This window comes from Thermobia domestica, chromosome 4, assembly GCF_964235325.1.
Source record: "Thermobia domestica chromosome 4, izTheDome1.hap1.1, whole genome shotgun sequence".
NCBI lineage: Eukaryota > Metazoa > Arthropoda > Insecta > Zygentoma > Lepismatidae > Thermobia > Thermobia domestica.
In genome coordinates, this window is record NC_137457.1 from 311,908,223 (window position 1) to 311,931,034 (window position 22,812).

The 22,812-nt window shown below is 33.7% G+C and overlaps 1 protein-coding gene across 2 annotated transcripts in view; it reads left to right on the forward strand.

Moving 5' to 3' along the window:
- Positions 1-22,812, forward strand: part of LOC145684317 (ATP-binding cassette sub-family C member 5-like) — a 247,495-nt gene that overhangs the window by 170,363 nt on the left and 54,320 nt on the right. For both annotated transcript variants that reach the window (XM_081756504.1, XM_081756503.1), the window contains exons 21-22: positions 4,311-4,440; positions 18,741-18,894. In XM_081756504.1, coding sequence (XP_081612630.1) covers positions 4,311-4,440; positions 18,741-18,894 — 284 coding nt within the window. The remainder of the gene's footprint in view (positions 1-4,310; positions 4,441-18,740; positions 18,895-22,812) is intronic.

The window sequence follows — 22,812 nt, forward strand, 5'->3', positions numbered from 1 at the left end:
TTTATCTTCTTCAAATTCATAGAAACTAACCAAGGTCCATTACACATGTCTTCCAATGGCAAACAGAGCCTTACGCCCTAGCAAGAACAACACGTCATATTCCATGAACGCAGTGATAGTTGACATCTAGTGACGGAAAATGTAATCGCAAAAGTTAGCTGAGAGTGACAACATGCAATAATGACAATATTTGATTTATACCGGATAATTAGAAATAAAAATAAATTTTGTTACCTGCAAGTAACATTATGCAATGTAGGGTTAATTGAAAGTTTGTGACCTTTCTTTAAAGCACAATATTTTTGTCAACATCTACAGGAACGTGATCATAAATATTGATTCCCATGTTTCATGGGCCTCTGTGTACTAAATTGCACAGATTAAGAGTATGTTTCATTAGGTTTTAATTACTTGTGTTATGGTTATGCTGTGCAGTATTAATGATATAAATGTCACTCTTAGTGTATGTGCTTATTTCTAGAATGTACGTGTAATGATAGAACTAAGAGGATTTCGAACTTTTACTCAATAATATTTTACAGGAGTGTATGCGATTTATATCAGTGACTATTCGCAAAGCTTATTTTTTATCCCCTCAACATGACTGATTTTATTATTGTCACCTTAATGAAGAGAAATTGACCTTATAATAAACTGTATTAAAGATTCTGTATTTACATTTCCCTTTAGGATCCTAACAAAATATAATTTATTTATTTAAGTAAATGGTTTTACCAATATAAGTTTTCGTTTATTTTTAAAGGCACGAATCTAGTTTCCGAACCAAATTTCGAAATGAGTTGTATTAAATTTTCTCCGGATTTTTTTTTCTTGTTTCGTTTGGTGTAGAAGAATACATATTGTGTTTCTAATTCATGTAATATCAATTCGTTTGTTTCAAGCCACCGTTTCGTACTTTCTTGAACACCTTGCATGTTTTAGTTCATTCATATTTTTCCATTTGATAAAATGAAATGAAATCGTTAAGTTTTACGTCCCAGAGTTATGGCGCTAGGTTAAAGGAGACGACGATGATGAGAAATGATCACAATGGTCAAATGAATAAAGAGGAAGGAAACGAGAGGACCCCGAGAAAACCGACGGACAAGCTCTACCGCTGAGCCACTGCACGTTGTTTCCATGTTTGTGTATCATCTGCGTAGAGTAGTCTATAGTTTGTACATTTTCCACATTGGCTGGCAGATCAGAAACAGCAAGGGTCCCAGGGTTGATCCTTGTTGTATTTCATGGGCTATGTAAGTTTATTGGTATGTTTTTCTCTCTTTCCGATAATATGAGTGATTTCTATCGTCAATTTTCTATCTTTTGAATAAGAATCAAATAATTTTATGGCATTATCTCATATGCGGTAGTACCAGGGTCAGCCCTAGGGAATTTGCCGCCCAGTGCAATGGCATCATTAGCTTTCCCCTTTTTCTCCAGGAAGAACAAATCTTAAAAGCCACGATTTTAAGTATGCTACCTCATCATGAAAACGAAAGGGAGAGAAAATCACTCGCACTCAGAAAGGTCTAAACACTACAAATACTGTACAATCTCGTTGTGTCTTTTTTACCCTTTAAATAATAATCTATTATGTTAGTGAAAGATAAAGCAAACGCACCTACAGGGGAAAGATGATAATCCTTTTTATAGAATTTAATATCAAGCTTCAATCTCAATATATCAGTTTGCAATTCCAAAGCAACCAGCTCTTTTTTGTTTATTTCTTGATTTTCTTCCTGTCTGGTTAAAATATATGTATATAAAAACTAGTTTCCACCTTCAATGATAAGGAACTTGTTTCTGACAAAGACAAGACTAGTTTTCATATCAAAACTGTGATAACTATCTAAATAGAATAGGTGTTCGCTACAGGTCGAGAATTGAGTTCTTGTATTTGACAACAAACAAGCAATTCATGCTGGAATTTGACTATTTGCTTTATCACTGTTCATGTGACCTTGAACTAATGCGATCTAAACATGATTTATCAAGTCTGATCTAATATTCAAATAGATCAGCTTAGTAAATTTAACTACCATCACCATGAACTCTGTTTCCAACAAATATTTATTTTAATATTATAGTTATGACAGATTTTGCCGCCCGTGCAAATGCACGTGTTGTATATATGGCCCTGTTTAGATATAATCTAAGAGTAAACTGTGTGCTTAAACACCACTGAAAAATAAGTTATAGCAATGGTGTAAAGAATAAATGCTTAAACACCACTGAAAATAAATTGCACCCAAAAATAAAGTATGAGCTTCAATGATAGTGGATAGGAAATTATGGTAAATAAATTAAGTGGCTAAACAGAATATACAGTAAATTATGGCTTTAAATGCTGCAGAAGAACTGTTAAAGAATATCTTAAGGGTTTAATCATGAATTGGGTATAATATACTTTGAACCTTAAAGATCATTGAGAGTTAAATTATATGATTCATTACTACTAACAAGAAATAAATTGTATGATTAAACATTGAATCGATTAAATTAGAGTTTTAATCGAATTTTGAAAGACATTTAATACATAAAGAAAAGGGAATAAACATATAATTGCATAGAGAAAATGTACTTTCATAAGTGTTAGTGTTAATATAAACTTTGTGGGCTTAGACAGTATATTATAATTTTACAAACTAAGTATTTTTTAATTATTATTTTTTTTCTAATTTTCAACGAACGCAAGACTCATTGTCATTTTAATGCCTGAAAGTTCAAACTATGTGTGGAAAGTGAAGTATTGCTAGCGGTAAAACTCACATGATCAATTTTTGTGATCGGTCTTTTATGCAAGTAAGCAGCGAAATATAATGGAAACGTTGCTAACATGAATATTTAATTTATTCCCCAATATCATCAGTAAAGTTGTAAAAGGTCTAGGTAATAATGTTACAAGTAAAGTTGCTCACATTGGACTAACCTCACTTACCCATACGCTCACGCTACTAAACTGACAACACGTTCATATCATCAACCCAGCATCACTCGACCTCACGCTTACAACATCATCAGTCCAATACCACTCTTAATATACCTCATGCTGTTTACATCATTTCAACATCACCCTGACACCACTACGGTTGTCGATGAGACAGAATTTTCGAGACGAGAAAAGGCTTTTCAAATAAAAAGATATACACTTTCCTAGATGAGACGAAGCTTTTCCAATAAAAACAGATACACTTTCCGAGTCGAGACGAAAATTTTCCAATGAAAACAGATACATTTTCCGAGACGAGACTAAACTTTTCCAATAAAACAGGTACACTTTCCGAGACCAGACGAATCTTTTCCAATAAAAACAGATACACTTTCCGAGTCGAGACGAAAATTTTCCAATAAAAACAGATACACTTTCCTAGACGAGACTAAACTTTTCCAATAAAACAGGTACACTTTCCGAGACCAGACGAATCTTTTCCAATAAAAACAGATACACTTTCCGAGTCGAGACGAAAATTTTCCAATAAAAACATATACACTTTCCGAGACGAGACTAAACTTTTCCAATAAAACAGGTACACTTTCCGAGACCAGACGAATCTTTTCCAATAAAAACAGATATACTTTCCGAGTGAAGACGAAAATTTTCCAATAAAAACAGATACACTTTCCGAGACGAGACTAAACTTTTCCAATAAAACAGGTACACTTTCCGAGACCAGATGAAGCTTTTCCAATAAAAACAGATACACTTTCCGAGACGAGACTAAACTTTTCCAATAAAACAGGTACACTTTCCGAGACCAGACCAGTTCTACGACCTTTCCGAGACTTAGTAGCCTCGATTCTTGTCTAGTAGGTAACACTACATACCACTAGTCCGACACCATGCTCATTCAACCTCACGTTCACATAATTATTTCAATGTCAAGGTCACTATCATGCTGACTCGAACATAGTTATTAACCAGCACCAGTATCACATTATGCTCACTCAAACTTTCGCTAGCAATAATTTCGACATGATGCTCATACATGACGCTCATATCACCAATCTGAAATCACGCTCATTCGAACTCCCACTCATAACATTTCAACATCACATCCCCCTCACTACTCCCCGCTTACTTCGTGAGATTGGGATCGGGTGAGCGTAAGTTTGGAACTCTTGAGCACTAATCTTATGAGTTCAGGAACCTTTAATCGGAAGCACAGAAACAACTTTTAGAACCCTGTATTAATTAAGATGAATAATGTTTTGAATGAGCGAGTTATTTGATAAAATAAATAGAAGAATTCTTTGTTTTTAATACATAAATCAGAGAGAGATTATTTTCAAATATTGATTATTTTCAGGTTACTTCTAGAGCTGCAAGCAAGCTTCACAACAGTTTAATGAAAACGGTGATGAAGAATCCTTTAACTTATTGCAGCTTCCTTCCAATAAGCAGTATTCAGAATTTATTTTCGCGCGATATGCATGAAAGTAAGTGTTTACCTTTTTCTCATGTAGGTAGAAAGTATCATGCAAATTTAAAATAAAAATGTAACATCGTCTGAATAAATCTGCAAACTAATTGAATACAAAACAACTTTTGTCTAATTAAGAAGTTTTTGTTATTATTGTAAAGTTTTAATTTGTCTAATGTTTAAGGGAGTAAATAGGAGTCTTATTACAGAGAATTTATCCCTCCGTTATGTACTCCAAAACCAAGATGTTTTAAGCACTCTGCTACCTGTGAGCTCTACAGCAGCATTTTTCAAACTTTGTTTTTCAAGTGAGGACAATTTTTATTACTCAGATTTCACGAAAGCAATTTCTGTATGACTAAATATCTAATCTCGTTACGTTTGTGCTACTTTGGGAAAGAAAAAGTCTTTAACGTATGTTACAAATGTCACTCACATATCATATTTTACGGAGTATAAGACGCGGCTTAAATTTTAAGCAATACTTTTTCTTTAAATCCCGTGACATTTTAACCATTTTTATTATTAGATTGCAAAGCTAGACTTAAAAAAAAAAAACCCTTAGTTTATAAAACCACACTGACCTTTAAAATCCCTACCTTGTGAATCCCCGAAACTCATGTTCGTTGCATCGGTGCACTGCTGCTGCCAGTTGAATCCAATGTTGCCAGGTAGAGAGAGGTTTTCCACGCCATCAAATATCTGGCCATTTTTAAGACTCGTGGGCATTTTAAATCAAACACTGGATATCTTTTATATTAATTTATATTAAACAGTATAAGACACATCTGAGTTTTGGAGGCAATTTTTCGAAGAAACAATAATGCGTCTTATGGTCCGTAAAATACGGTACATGTAGTTTCGCTTTCTCGTTTTCCGAAAGTAAGTTGTTGTGGAATGCTCTTCTTTTTCCACTCACCGATTAAATTGTAATTAATTACATGTGGATTTTTAAAAGTATGTTTTCGATGTTTTCATAAATTAAATTAAACTAATTATTGAGCTCGAGCCTTAAGCCCGTTATATACTATAGGTTAAATTGTACTTAACTAAAATGCACTTATTTTATTTTATTTTATTGTTTGCCCACCAACCAAAATGCAGTTACACAAATAAAATCATGCTTAATTCTAGTATGGCTACGAGCCTTATCTTACTAATAAATAGCAAACCATGTTCATGTTCAGTATCATCATGAACATGAACACTCGGTCGAAAAAGTATATAACGCTTTTTCAGGCCAGCCACCCTGAATGAGGTTTTCCTGGGTTTTCCTCATTCACACCAGGCAAATGCCGGGGTGGTACCTAACTTACAGATCCCAGGCCCTTCCTTTCTTCCCTCCCCAATCCTTTCTTTTCCCCGAATAGTGTGCTCGGGGAGGGGCGTCATCCCTCATACGTGACGGGCTAAATGGCCATAGATGCTGAAAACCCACAAATCTAAATCCTAATCAGTATCATCATATGCACTTTAAAATAATTAAAATGGAAGAATTAAACTAGCATAATATATTAGTGCATAATATAATATATTATACATATTATATTATGCACTAATATATTATACACAAATCTAGAATAGAATAGAATACTTTATTAGTCATTAGACAACATAGTTGCAATAGACTTCGTCCAGAATAGTATTTAAATTGTAAAAATTATTGAAATGTAAGAAAAAAGAAACTATGGCTATTACTAATTGACAGTTAATAACTAATTGAAACTATTACTAACAGTTAAAACACAATTTGCAATTTATACTTCATATTTACATTGTTGGCACTACCACATAACAATAAACAAAAAGCCCATTTTTACCATTATTAGGGTTAAGCCTTCTATTGAATTACATCTTTCAAATTTGGGTGAAGATCCGTAGTAGCAATAGCAATGGTAACAGTAGCGATAGTAGTAGTAGATTAGGTAATGGCAGGTTTAGTTGAGTACTGCTACCATGTTTGAATCCTTTAAGGAGGTATGTCGTCTACGGAACTTTACCCTCAAATTTTTACCAGCTATTTACATTTTATTGATTACAAATGCATTCCTCAAATTCCGTAATACTATATATACAATACTCTATTTATTAATATATTGCTAATGTGTTTAACAAACTGTTTGTTTTCCAAATTACGTACATGTAAAGGTAACAAGTTGAACAGTTTTATTGCATTATATTTAAAATTTTGCTGCGTCTTGCATAATCTGACAGACGGCGTTTCTAAATTATCTTTGTACCTTGTATTATAATCGTGCACGTTAGATCGCAAATTATAACTAGTTTGGTTTTCCTTAATATAAATTAAACTATAATAAATATTTATTGAGGGAACTGTCATGATTCGGTATTCTTTGAAAATATTCCTACAGGACTCAGTATCAGGTACACCTTTAATAAACGTAATGCCTTCTTTTGCCATTTGAATACGTCCTTTGAACCTGCAGAGTTTCCCCATAGTAAATTACCATACAATAAATGAGAGTGAAAAAGAGCATAATATATTGAAATCATCATTTCCTTACTTACAGACCTTTTTAATTTCCGCAACACATAAAGAACACGAGCGAGTTTTTTTTTTTTTTTTTTTTTTTGCATAGTTCCTGAGTGTGAACTGCCCAGTTTAATTTTGTATCTAAATAAATGCCTAACAACTTCACATAATTCTGGTTATTCAAGATACACGGTGGTTTATTTACCTAAAAGAAATGAGTTTCTGTTTTTGTCGTGTTTAATACCAAGCTATTTGTTTGGAACCATAAAGAAGAAGCCTTTAACATTTCTTTATTTTTAATGTTTACATTGAGTATGCTATGGTCATTTGTAATGAAAGTAGTGTCATCAGCATAGGTTGTTGTTTTATACGGTAGACAACTTGGTAAGTCGTTCGTGTACACTAAGAATAAAAATGGGCCTAGTACCGAGCCCTAAGGAACACCAGTCAAAACTTCTAACTCATCAGATGTCTTATTGTTAAACTTTACTATTTGCCGTCTGTTAGTGAGGAAACTCTTAAGAAGAGATAGTTCAATGTCATTTATTCCATAGAATCGTAATCTTGTAAGTAAGATATCGTGTACAACAGTGTCAAAAGCTTTACTTAAATCAATAAGAGTAGTACACGTATATGAGTCGGATTCAAAACCATTTAGTATTTCGTAGTAGTAGGGGTCCCCGTATGGCTTGCCGAGTCAGCAAACATTTTTGTGACGTCATAGGTCAAAGGTCAATGACCTTGGTCCGGCGTCAATGACCTAGGGGTACATAGGACCACCCCCTCTAAATTTTGGCAGGGGTACCATGGCCAACCCCCTAAATTTTGGTAGGGGTACATAGGACCACCCCCCTTAAATTTTAGAAATTGCCAAATCTAAAAATTGGGTATGGTAGTCTGGGACCATAGTATGTACCTCTATCAGTATTGGGGGTCTATGCCGTTCCCTTTCATGGGTAAAAAATTGCCAAAAATTGAAATTTCGGAGGTTTTTCACCTAATTTATCCCCTTTGATGAGGTGTTATTACCCTATATAGTTATATGGGCGTATACAGGGGTCCATTACCTTTCATAAGACATGGGTATATTAATGCACCCCTTGAAAATTTTGGGAGAGCTACCTTGGCCCACCCCTTAAATTTTGGAAAATGTTAAATTTCAACATGTGGTATTATAGTATAGGACCCTAATATGTATTATGATAAATTTGGATGGTTCACCTCGTTCCCTTTTAGGGGTACAAAATCGCCAAAATATAAACGTAAGCAATACGTTATACCACGTGTTTGTTTTTTGGTTGATTTTATCCCCTTTGATGAGATCCTATTACCTTATATGTTTACATGAGCGTATACAGGAGTCTATTACCTTTCATAAGACATGGGTATATTGATGCACCCCTTTCAATTTTTGGGAGGGGTGCCTTGGCCCACCCCTTTAATTTTGGAAATTGCTTAATTTCAACATGTGGTATCATAGTACTGGATCCTAATATGTATCATGATAAATTTGGGTGGTCCACCTCGTTCCCTTATAGGGGTACAAAATTGCCAAATTTACGTGTAACCACGTGTTTGTTTTTTGGTTGATTTTATCCCCTTGGATAAGGTCCTATTACCTTATATGTTTACATGAGCGTATACAGGAGTCTATTACCTTTCATAAGACATGGATATATTGATGCACCCCTTTACATTTTTGGGAGGGGTACCTTGGCCCACCCCTTTAATTTTGGAAATTGCTTAATTTCAACATGTGGTATCATGGTACTGGATCCTAATATGTATCATGATAAATTTGGGTGGTCCACCTCGTTCCCTTATAGGGGTACAAAATTGCCAAAATATAAACGTAAGCAATACGTTATATCACGTGTTTGGTTTTTGACCTAATTTATCTCCTTGGATGAGGTCCTATTACCTCATATAGTTATATGGTCATGTATAGGGGGTCCATTCCCTATCATAAGACATAGGTACATTGGTGCACCCCCGGGAGGGGTACAATGGACCACCCCTTTAATTTTGGAAATTGCTCAATTAAACATTTGGTATTACAGTATAGGACCCTAATATGGATCACTATAAATTTGGGTGGTCCACCTCGTTCCCTTTTCGGGGTACAAAATTGAAAAAATATAAACGTAAGCATTACGTTGTATCACGTGTTTGGTTTTTGACCTAATTTATTCCTTTGGATGAGGTCCTATTACCTTATATGGTTATATGGTAATGTATAGGTGTTAATTCCCTATCATAAGACATAGGTACATTGGTGCACCCTTTCAATTTTTGGGAGAGGTACGTACCTTGGCCCTCCCCTTAAATTTTGGAAATTTTTTGATTTAAGCATTCGGTATTATAGTTCAGGACCTCAATATGTATCATGATAAATTTGAATGGTCCACCTCGTTCCCTTTCATGGATTAAAAAATTGCCAAATTTACGTGTAACTACGTGTTTGGTTTTTGGTCCATTTTATCCCCTTAGGTGAGGTCCTATTACCTTATATGGTTATATGGTCATGTATAGGTGTTCATTCCCTATCATGAGACATGGGTATATTGGTGCACCATTCTTAAAATTTGGCCAGGGGTACACCCCTTACATTTTGGAAAAAAATTCGATTTAAGCATAGTACAGGACCTCAATATGTATCATGATAAATTTGGATGGTCCACATCGTTCATTTTCATGGGTAAAAAAATTGCCAAAATATAAACGTAAGCAATACGTTGTACCATGTGTTTGGTTTTGACCTAAGTTATCCCCTTTGATGAGATCCTATTATCTAATATGATTATATGGAGATGTATATAGGTTCATTTCCTATCATAATACATGGGTATATCGGTGCACCATTCTTAAAATTTGGCAAGGGGTATCTTGGCTTATCCACTCAGTTTTAGAAATTGTTTAATATAAGCATTTGGTATCTTCATACAGGTCTTCAATATGTACCACTATAAATTTGGATGGTCCACATCATTCCCTTTCATGGGTAAATAACTACCAAAAATCAAATTTCGGAGGTTATTGACCCCTTTGATAAGGATTTAGCACGTTACATGGGTATGTACAGAGGTTTATTACCTTCATATGTTTATGTTCCCTTTTAAATTTGGGAATTATCAAATAACAAAATTCGGTAAACCTTTTTCTAGGACCCATTGTAAATGTTGGTGTTCCTCTTATAGCCAAATACTCAAATTTTGAAGTTTATTGACCGACTTTATTTTTTGATACGACTATATAATTGAATGAGTACAGGATTTATTACTTTTTTTCATAAGACACAGGTGTATTTATGTACCAATCTTAAATTTTGGGTAGGGGCCATATCAATAATTGGTAATTGCTCATAGAATTGGGTGGTATATCTTTCTTTGGGTAAATCATTGTCAAATATTAGTATGATCACGTGATCAGTTATTGACCTATGATGTGGTTAGGTGTTCAGGACATTGGTACATTTAAACTTTGTAGGATAATTTGAGAATTGTCAAATGAAATTGCGTCATTGGTTTTGATTATTACAGCCAAATATAAACGTAAGCAATACGATGTACCACGTGATTGACCTTGATGAGGTAGTGTACAGGGATTCATTTCCTTTGTTGTGGTACTTCTTAAGTTTGAGTACACGTTTCTAGACAACAGTTGGTTCTACTCAGGTAAACAATTGACGGACATTATTGACCTTATTGAACATATAATGATATGATTAATTCTAAGACTTAGGTATATCAAGAGAAGTATTCTTTAAATTTGGGAATTGTGATAAACAGAATTTTAACATAAGGCGCAAAATTTGAAACAATACATTGAACTTTAGTCACAGCTCATAGTCTAAGATCATTTGTGGTGATTGATTTGACCTTGAGCTTTAGAATCTGATAGCTAACCTTATTGAATCTTATGACTCATAGTCTTAAGGAAATACATGCTACAACACTGGCAAAGTTATTGTTGATGCAATTTGATTGGTTGATCACTATCTTTCGTGCAATCTGATTGGCTGATCACTATCTTTCGTGCAATCTGATTGGTTGCTGATTTTCAAATCTTTGCTGCATTCAGTTTTAAGTTTTGTTTAACATTTAAAAAAGTTTTTGAAATTTTTGTTTGAAAATTTTTTTGTTTGAAACTTTGGTTTGACTTTTTTTCGTTTGATATTTTTAGTTTGAAAATTTTTGTTTCGAAATTTTTGTTTTAAACTTTGGTTTGAAATTTTTTCGTTTGAAATTTTTAGTTTGAAAATTTTGTTTCTAAAATTTTGTTTGAAATTTTTTCGTTTGAAATTTTTAATTTTTTTCGTTTCAAAACTAAAAAAAATTTTGTTTGAAATTTTAGTTTAAAAAATGTTCGAATTTTTTTCTGTTTAAAATTTTTTGTTTGAACATTTTTGTTTCAAAATTTTTGTTTGGAAAATTTTGGTTTCAAATTTTAAGTTTGTGCACTCATTAGTGAAGAACCGGAACTGCTTAGAAGAAAATTTGGTTTGAAAATTTTTGTTTCGAAAGTTTTGTTTGAAATTTTTGTTTCAAAGTTTGGTTTGACATTTTTAAAGTTTGTGCACTCATTAGTAAAGAACCGGAACTGTTTAGAACTAAAACCTCTGGCAACATTGTGGTGCAATAGTACACGTCAGAACATGATGATGCAACGTCATCAGTTTTGCATCATATATAAGTATCGTTCGAGTTAGTATTCATGATAACATCATCATGGCTACTTGTCTGCAGTTTCTAAACACACGTGATGTGATGAAATCATTTACCAAGATTACTGATTTACAACAGAATGTACCTTATAGAATCTTAGCTAGCCAAATGATCCCTACAAAGTTTGGATTAAGAGTCGTAGTGAAGCTTGAAAATGATAAGAATATAATTTTACCAGCAAGATATTTTCCCATGGAAGCATCAAAACAGGGAGAACTGCTGCGTTTCTTAAATACTGGATCTGTATCTTTATGTTACAACGGATTCTTGGGTCGAAGTCATCAATTTGAATTTAGTACACAGCCAGATTCGTCAGCAATTGTGATGAAATCATGAATTCAAACGTCAGCACATTCCTTTGACGTCAGACATAGTTGTATGAATTTGGTTGGTCAGTATGACGTCAGCAACTGTGATGAAACCATAAATTCAAACGTCAGCACATTTCTTTCCAATGACGTCAGCCGTAGTTCTATAAATCAACCAATACACTGTCATCCCACAAAATCATTTGAGCAAGTGCTTTCCAGGAGGAAAGATGTGTACTTCTAACGATAAAGAGTTCATCTTCGCAAGCTATTATCCAATAAATATATTTCAAACAAAACATGTGATGATTGGTATCAGTGCCAGAACATTTGAACCAGTGATTCGATTGGGCAAAGCAGAACAATTTGGTGTACAACTGACCTGTGAAGAATGGCAAATATTATGTTCATGAATCGACCAAATGAAGATTATTTTCATGATGAGCTAAATGTGACCATAGTCAAATCATTAGGCTCAAATCATGAAGTGGTGATGCGTACAGTCCTCGAAGAGAAGATGGTGCTGTTACGTAAAAGGAGTACATTCCATGTCCCTCGGAACATGGTGTATCTAACGCCAACGGAATGGAACAAATTCATCAGCGTATTTCAGTGTGTTAAACATGCAGTGGAAGTGTGCAACAAAACAAGTATATTCCTGAAAAAGTACTATTTTGAAAAATGTGTTATGCATATTGTACAACATGTATCTAGATATTGTGATGGTTGTCAACATCGTTCGTGGGTGCATACCTGTATTGATAAACAGTTTATTTGTGATCAAATGGACATTGAGTTTCCACCAATTGATATTGCAATAGACCTTAAAAGACTTCAATTGGAATTAAAATTATATGCTAAAGACAAACTAGTGCAAGAAGTTCAAAATACATTGTATCGACAATATCCAGATCTTATATCTGATATGGATGTATGTGGAGTGTAATAAAATGATCCATTTCAATGAATTGTGTTTTTTTCATTTCAAGTACAACCCCATGTTCTGACGTGTACTATTGCACCACAATGTTGCCAGAGGTTTTAGTTCTAAACAGTTCCGGTTCTTTACTAATGAGCGCACAAACTTTAAAAATGTCAAACCAAACTTTGAAACAAAAATTTCAAACAAAACTTTCGAAACAAAAATTTTCAAACCAAATTTTCTTCTAAGCAGTTCTGGTTCTTCACTAATGAGTGAACAAACTTAAAAATTTGAAACCAAAATTTTCCAAACAAAAATTTCGAAACAAAAATGTTCAAACAAAAAATTTTAAACAGAAAAAAATTCGAACATTTTTTAAACTAAAATTTTAAACAAAATTTTTTTGAGTTTTGAAACGAAAAATATTAAAAATTTCAAACGAAAAAATTTCAAACAAAATTTTGAAACAAAAATGTCAAAACAAAAAAATTTCAAACAAAAAATTTTGAAAAAAAATTTTGAAACAAAAATTTCAAACAAAAATTTTTTAAACAAAACTTTAGAAACAAAATTTTCAAACTAAAAATTTCAAACGAAAAAATTTCAAACCAAAGTTTCAAACAAAAAAAGTTTCAAACAAAAATTTCAAAAACTTGTTTAAATGTTAAACAAAACTTAAAACTGAATGCAGCAAAGATTTGAAAATCAGCAACCAATCAGATTGCACGAAAGATAGTGATCAGCCAATCAGATTGCACGAAAGATAGTGATCAACCAATCAAATTGCATCAACAATAACTTTGCCAGTGTTGTAGCATGTATTTCCTTAAGACTATGAGTCATAAGATTCAATAAGGTTAGCTATCAGATTCTAAAGCTCAAGGTCAAATCAATCACCACAAATGATCTTAGACTATGAGCTGTGACTAAAGTTCAATGTATTGTTTCAAATTTTGCGCCTTATGTTAAAATTCTGTTTATCACAATTCCCAAATTTAAAGAATACTTCTCTTGATATACCTAAGTCTTAGAATTAATCATATCATTATATGTTCAATAAGGTCAATAATGTCCGTCAATTGTTTACCTGAGTAGAACCAACTGTTGTCTAGAAACGTGTACTCAAACTTAAGAAGTACCACAACAAAGGAAATGAATCCCTGTACACTACCTCATCAAGGTCAATCACGTGGTACATCGTATTGCTTACGTTTATATTTGGCTGTAATAATCAAAACCAATGACGCAATTTCATTTGACAATTCTCAAATTATCCTACAAAGTTTAAATGTACCAATGTCCTGAACACCTAACCACATCATAGGTCAATAACTGATCACGTGATCATACTAATATTTGACAATGATTTACCCAAAGAAAGATATACCACCCAATTCTATGAGCAATTACCAATTATTGATATGGCCCCTACCCAAAATTTAAGATTGGTACATAAATACACCTGTGTCTTATGAAAAGAAAGTAATAAATCCTGTACTCATTCAATTATATAGTCGTATCAAAAAATAAAGTCGGTCAATAAACTTCAAAATTTGAGTATTTGGCTATAAGAGGAACACCAACATTTACAATGGGTCCTAGAAAAAGGTTTACCGAATTTTGTTATTTGATAATTCCCAAATTTAAAAGGGAACATAAACATATGAAGGTAATAAACCTCTGTACATACCCATGTAACGTGCTAAATCCTTATCAAAGGGGTCAATAACCTCCGAAATTTGATTTTTGGTAGTTATTTACCCATGAAAGGGAATGATGTGGACCATCCAAATTTATAGTGGTACATATTGAAGACCTGTATGAAGATACCAAATGCTTATATTAAACAATTTCTAAAACTGAGTGGATAAGCCAAGATACCCCTTGCCAAATTTTAAGAATGGTGCACCGATATACCCATGTATTATGATAGGAAATGAACCTATATACATCTCCATATAATCATATTAGATAATAGGATCTCATCAAAGGGGATAACTTAGGTCAAAACCAAACACATGGTACAACGTATTGCTTACGTTTATATTTTGGCAATTTTTTTACCCATGAAAATGAACGATGTGGACCATCCAAATTTATCATGATACATATTGAGGTCCTGTACTATGCTTAAATCGAAATTTTTTCCAAAATGTAAGGGGTGTACCCCTGGCCAAATTTTAAGAATGGTGCACCAATATACCCATGTCTCATGATAGGGAATGAACACCTATACATGACCATATAACCATATAAGGTAATAGGACCACACCTAAGGGGATAAAATGGACCAAAAACCAAACACGTGGTTACACGTAAATTTGGCAATTTTTTAATCCATGAAAGGGAACGAGGTGGACCATTCAAATTTATCATGATACATATTGAGGTCCTGAACTATAATACCGAATGCTTAAATCAAAAAATTTCCAAAATTTAAGGGGAGGGCCAAGGTACGTACCTCTCCCAAAAATTGAAAGGGTGCACCAATGTACCTATGTCTTATGATAGGGAATTAACACCTATACATTACCATATAACCATATAAGGTAATAGGACCTCATCCAAAGGAATAAATTAGGTCAAAAACCAAACACGTGGTACAACGTAATGCTTACGTTTATATTTTTTCAATTTTGTACCCCGAAAAGGGAACGAGGTGGACCACCCAAATTTATAGTGATCCATATTAGGGTCCTATACTGTAATACCAAATGTTTAATTGAGCAATTTCCAAAATTAAAGGGGTGGTCCATTGTACCCCTCCCGGGGGTGCACCAATGTACCTATGTCTTATGATAGGGAATGGACCCCCTATACATGACCATATAACTATATGAGGTAATAGGACCTCATCCAAGGAGATAAATTAGGTCAAAAACCAAACACGTGGTATAACGTATTGCTTACGTTTATATTTTGGCAATTTTGTACCCCTATAAGGGAACGAGGTGGACCACCCAAATTTATCATGATACATATTAGGATCCAGTACCATGATACCACATGTTGAAATTAAGCAATTTCCAAAATTAAAGGGGTGGGCCAAGGTACCCCTCCCAAAAATGTAAAGGGGTGCATCAATATACCCATGTCTTATGGAAGGGTAATAGACTCCTGTATACGCTCATGTAAACATATAAGGTAATAGGATCTCATCAAAGGGGATAAAATCAACCAAAAAACAAACACGTGGTATAACGTATTGCTTACGTTTATATTTTGGCGATTTTGTACCCCTAAAAGGGAACGAGGTGAACCATCCAAATTTATCATAATACATATTAGGGTCCTATACTATAATACCACATGTTGAAATTTAACATTTTCCAAAATTTAAGGGGTGGGCCAAGGTACCCCTCCCAAAATTTTCAAGGGGTGCATTAATATACCCATGTCTTATGAAAGGTAATGGACCCCTGTATACGCCCATATAACTATATAGGGTAATAACACCTCATCAAAGGGGATAAATTAGGTGAAAAACCTCCGAAATTTCAATTTTTGGCAATTTTTTACCCATGAAAGGGAACGACATAGACCCCCAATACTGATAGAGGTACATACTATGGTCCCAGACTACCATACCCAATTTTTAGATTTGGCAATTTCCAAAATTTAAGGGGGGTGGTCCTATGTACCCCTGCCAAAATTTAGGGGGTTGGCCATGGTACCCCTGCCAAAATTTAGAGGGGGTGGTCCTATGTACCCCTACGTCATTGACCCCGGACCAAGGTCATTGACCTTTGACCTATGACGTCACAAAAATGTTTGCTGACTCGGCAAGCCATACGGTGACCCCTACTACTTTCGTCCACGACTGTCTCGACAGCATCAATAGTAGATAGCCCTGATCTGAAACGAAAATGAGCTACATTAATAAGTGAATTTTGTTCTAAATAAGGAGATAATTGCTTTTTAACGCAATACTCTATTACTGTAGAAAACACTGGAACAAGGGATATAGGACGGTAGTTACCAGGGTTACCTCTATCACCCTTTTTATATATAGGTACTGTTATTGTTACTTTTAGGCTATCAGGAAAACAGCCGTCGTTTAGTGTCCAATTAATAAGGTACGTGATAGGAAATGCAGTTATATCAATTATTTGCTTTATAATAAAGGTAGATGGACCATAAAAATCTTCACTGTACGTATTTTTTATTTTTGACACAATATTTAAAACTTCATCTGCACTAACCTGTGTCCATTTAAAATTTAGGTTGTTAAGTTGTGGTAAACTCTGCCTATTAAGGTACACATTAAGATCATTGTTAAGGTTGTCAGCATTGTTCTTAGAAATATTAGTTACATGTTGATTATTTACTAAGAAGCTATTAAACTCGTTAGGTATAATGCTAGGCAACTTTGTTCCATGTTCTGTCTTAATTTCTTTTCTTATTATTGACCAAGCAGCTTTGCATTTATTACTTGCTTTGGCTATGTGCTCTTCATGAAGTTTTTGCTTGGCTATTTTTATTTCTTTTCTGTATTTTTTCTTAATCATATTGTACTTTAATTTAACAATATTGTCACCATTTTTAGCTTCAGCGTGTAAATTGACCATTATAGCTCAAAGGTTAGCTAATTTTGGAGTAAACCATGTCAAATGTGTTATAGGTTTCTTATTATTTATGTGAACAGTTTTAGATTTTATTGGACAGCACTTATTATAAATATTGACGATAGTGTTTATAAATGTATTCCATGCTGTAGACAAATTATTACATGTGCTTAACAAATCATAAAAATTTACTTGATATAGGCTATCCCTTAAGCTGCTGATATGTGACAAGCTTAGCAATCTATATCTAAATATGACTACGGTCCTTGAACTTTTTTGAAATAATCAAATTGAATCAATACAGTTTCTTAGTTGCAATTGCGCGTAAATCGTCACGATAGTTTTAAATTTGCAAATTATATGCATGTTAGCATCATTTACTGGTGTCAGGCAAATTTCCTACGTGCTAGCTTCATTTATCGGTGCCAAGGAAAGCGCATACACGCTAGCATCATTTATTGGTGTCAGACAAATTGCTTGTATGCTAACATAATGTATTTATGGCAGGCAAATTGCTTGCATACTTGCATTTTTTTAATCGATGTTAGGCAAATTGCCTGCACGCTAGCAACATCTATTACCCTCATGCAGGCACATGCGATAGCGCAGCTAGCGACACCTACTAGGGTGATTGTTATCGGAAATTAGTGTGATGCACTGAGTAGAATTCACTGTCAACTGTAAAAGATTGCATTTGTTTCATTTGTTATGGACGATCGGAAACTTTTTTTTTAAATTGTCTTTCAGCATCTATCTGGGAAGAAGATTAAGTGAAGTTTCTCCATTTCGATTTAAGTACTTATGTTTCCTTTTAGTGCAGTCATAAATTGAATCTAGTACCAAAAATGAAATTTAGTATATTTTCAGCTAGGCCAGGTTAACCTAGTTATTTCTACCGAAGACGAACAGATCTAAAGTATTATAGTACTGTAGCACAAATAGACTTCGATAGAAGCAAGCATCGGCATTTTTTTGACGGATTATCATCTCAAAACAAGTTGGAAAAGTACCTCCTAAACATTAATGTTAATTATACTATATTGGCGACTGTGTTAATAAATACTTTTCCAACCATAGAACAACGAGGTAGAAAGTGCACACACTGTTCGTTTTACAGCTCCAAGACAGGTGGAACCATTTTCTGTAACACTTTTACACAAAGTATTCAAATTTTGACAGAATATAAGATTAACTACCTACCTATCTACTTTTGGAGATTGAAATCCATCCTTCTAAATTACACTAAAGCATGAAAACAAATCTATTTCACGTAGTAATTCAAATTTATCTGTAATTTTTTCAGTTGATTCACTTCTGCCATTGGCTGCGGACATATTTCTCCAAAATCTCTGGGTTATGATCTTCGTTGGCCTAATGATCGTTTACATTAGTGCGTGGTTTGCAATCCCAGTATTTGTAATGGTTTTATTTTCTTCTTTACTAACCACTATCTACAGGTAAGTGATTTTAGGTCATAATTAACCCCTTGCGTCCCAGGTGTCATTTTCCTGTGAGCGTCCTGTAATACCGGTTTCATTTACTGTTAAAAGACTGTCTACACCGTTGTAAAAGGCACAGTTATTGTGCGCACGTGAGGAGAGTGTTCACATTAGTGATAAAAACAATTATTTGCATTGTGAAACATTTAGACTGAAAAAGTTGAATTCTGATGTTCTGAAGGGATTTTATGCTGCTTCAGGTTGGCAACACTGAACGGAAATCAGAGACAAAGGTTTTTCTTTCCCAATTTCGAAACAGATCTCGAATTTTCTCATTGTTTATCGTCAAAACAAACACACGTATGCTGTAATAGAATGCTTCCTTAGTCCTGCCATCTACTGAGACAACACTTTTTTTTGTCTTTTCTGTCAGTAAGGTGCTGTCACCTAAGGAGAAATAGTAGAACTAATCTTGCCTTGCATCCACTAACAAATTTCATCATCTCCATGAGTAATACAACCTTTAATAAGGGATACATTTTTATGACATCCACATAGATGTCACTGGTACGCAAGGAGTTAATAATGTTATAATCAATCATTATCGTATCCGTAGTATAGTAAGTCTCATTAGTCTATTTTTAGAAACCAAAACTTAGAAAGTTATCAGTGTCATAGGACGTACGATGCACAGAAGCCCTTTAAAGTACATAGTAATTCACAAAAATGCTTAATGTATTAATTATTGATTTGTCGATAAATCGTGCATCTACGTAAGACACCATTTCTTATTTAATATGGATGGGTCAAGCTATGATTATTGTGGTTGATAAAAGAAACCAATGTAGTAACCAAGCTCTGGAATCCAACTTGGAATTTATCCAGTGCTCGTGCGTTGACAGCTTAGCCAATAATAATTTGAATGTATACAAAGTTATTTGTATATAAACGTTATTACGATGCTAATTGTGAGGTGATTTTAACAAAAGGAAGTTTTGCTCTAACTTTACTATAAACAATTGTAATAAACCATAATATTCCGGAGTTATATTAAAAGCAATAATTTTAGTAATTTGATTTTACTATGAGTAATATAATATGAAATTTAATATAGGTGGATTATGCACATAACGAGCACCGAGAAAATAATTGAATTAAATATACAATTTACTTCCTAGTATCCAGCTCGCGAGTATCCGGCCTCCGTACTATACGGCCTAGTTTTCTTTTATCATATAGACTGGAATAGTGATGTCGTCATTTCCTCTTCGTTACCATGTTGATCGCCATGTTTTTTTTTCTAAACAAATGCATAAACCGATAGGAATACTATGAAGTATACTGTTAATAAAAACACGCAGTTAATAATAATTTTAGAATATTTTGAGTACAAAGTAAAGTTAGCAGGAAAAAATACAGATTAAGAATATGGGTCCACTATTTAGAAAATTTACGATTAAATTTAGCAATTAACGAAGTAACACATAAGGAACCTTTTTCAGGTAATCTGACAAGATAGAAATTGCGTAAGTGATGCCAGCGCCATTACCACGCAATGCACAATGAACAAAAGCAACTATACCCAATGTAAAAACTCTATGGAACAAACTGATGAGCTGTCGGCACAGTGAAAATAGAACAAACATATTTGTTCTAAGAATTTTCAATCAGGACCAATTTCTAGTCGGTTAACATGCATAGGATCTGTCCTTGTATTTCCTACTTACTTTAAAAGTATATACTGATAGTACAACAAGAAAACATCCACTTATGTATGGTTCAGCATAAGTTTTAGACACTATTTCTGTAGACCTAAACGTTTGTAATGTAATGTGTGATACTGATGGTACTAAATAAAAATTTTCCAGCATTGTTTCAATTTAATATCCAATATACCTAATAAATAAGCTAAGTATATTGACCGGAAGTTAACAATCCGGAAGTTAACGCGTTACTGTTTATGCTTTGTACTTAGGTTCTTAGGCCATGTTGTTTAGAAAATAAAACTACGATCACCATGGCAACGAGACGGATGTGACGTCACACTATTTCAGTCTATTAAATGAGGAAGGCAAGGCGTTGCGTTAGCAATATTGTCAAGGAATTGAAAGAGGACGTCTGCTACGATCCTCCTATCTGTCGTGTGCAAAATACAAGTTGTGACAGGAAAAGAGCAGCGTTCCGCTTCGTGTTCACTGTTTCGTCAGTGTGTAACGGACCCAGTGTGACCACCCAGCAAAAATATTTCCTACTAACCTATGCAGAGAAAAAGTTCTAGATCTGGGTAAAAAAATACTAAAATTTTGTCTGCTCCCGTTTCACCCTATTTACGATATTTTACGATATTAATATCTTATTAGAAGCTTTCCGGCAGCTCACCCTCTCCTGTGGGTGGGGGAGTGACCCACCACATTCTTGAAAGAACCACCAACTTTATTTATTTATTTATTTATTTATTTTACAGTCAAAATTAGATAAACCCAATTTTGAGTTTACAATTCCAAACTAAAAATCCTGGCGAAATCCCTGCTTAATTGTATTAGAATTCACTGTAAAACCACTAAAGTAACACAAGTATGACAAATGTAGAGGATGTTGGGACAAAACAAATATCATAAAATTGGCTTATTGAGAAAATCGAGTTTTAATTCTGCTCTTGTAAGTACCACTATTGAAAAAAGAAAAACAGAGAAAAAAAGTTGCCAGGAACAGTAAAATTTTCGTACATTGCCAAATTTTCATGAAATTGCTTTCTCTCTCCCAAATGTATTTATGAGAAAAGCAGAGGAGGAGAAAAGTACTGGATTTGTTTGTGTAATATTTATATACTAAAATAGTATGAAAGGCACTAGATCTAGTACGAAAATACTAGTGGTGGTTACGCTGGACGGACCTCAATACAGTACGCTTGCCGCTGTCCCTGATTATAACTGTACAGTACGTACAGTACTGTATTCGTAAATTGTTCTTGTGGTGTGCTTACTAATGTTTGTCTTCTGGTATTGGAGGGGCAAAGAAATGAGTTCATGATATTCCGGCCTATCTGGCTTTCTTTGTTATCCGGCCTCTGCTTCCGCCACATTAGGTCGGATACTCGGTAGGCTACTGTATATTTAATTGAACTTCTTGTATTTAATTTTTTGACAATTTTAGTTTACATGTTTATTTATTATATGTAAAGATTTTTAAAAAATGAAAGAAAATAGAATTTTGTACAAAAATTATTTCAGAGTTTTTGTTTGTTAGCTAATTATATTTTGTAATGATGTGTTGCTTTTTATTATTATTATTAGGCACTGTTTATAGGTTTAGAACCTAGGTGTAAAAGATAATTTTGAAATGTTTATTTCATATGAAGTTTCATTTATTTTGTTTTCACATGCATTTTTATTGTCTGGAGTAGATCTATTATTCTGATGTATAAGTATGTTATTGTTTTGGTTTTAACGAATGAGGTTTGAACGTGAATAAAGAGTTTATTGTTGTGTAAAATAAAAGAAAATGCAGAAATGAAATGAAATTGCACTTTTTAAAGTTCATTTCATAAAATAAAATGAATGTTTTAAAAATTAGTTCATAATAAAGATTACTATAAAGCATGACATGTTTCCTTCAGCACACTTCCGGTATCATTTGTTTCCGGTTGAGTTCCAAGCTATGAACTACATATGGCGCGTTCAATGCAAAGGGAATTAAGTCCATTTTTGGTCATTTTAGTTATTTTGGTCCTTTAAGATCTCTATCTGAACCTTCTTTCAGAGTTAAAAGACTCATGTTCAGATATTGTAAAGCACCCTGTTAAATTTCTTATGTACACGCATGTCCAAAATTATTGTCGCATGTCTATAAATATGTTGTTCTACGAATATAATTTGATAACGAATTCGCCCGGTATTATAATGTTAGTATGTGTATAGTCGGTAAAGACATGTATGT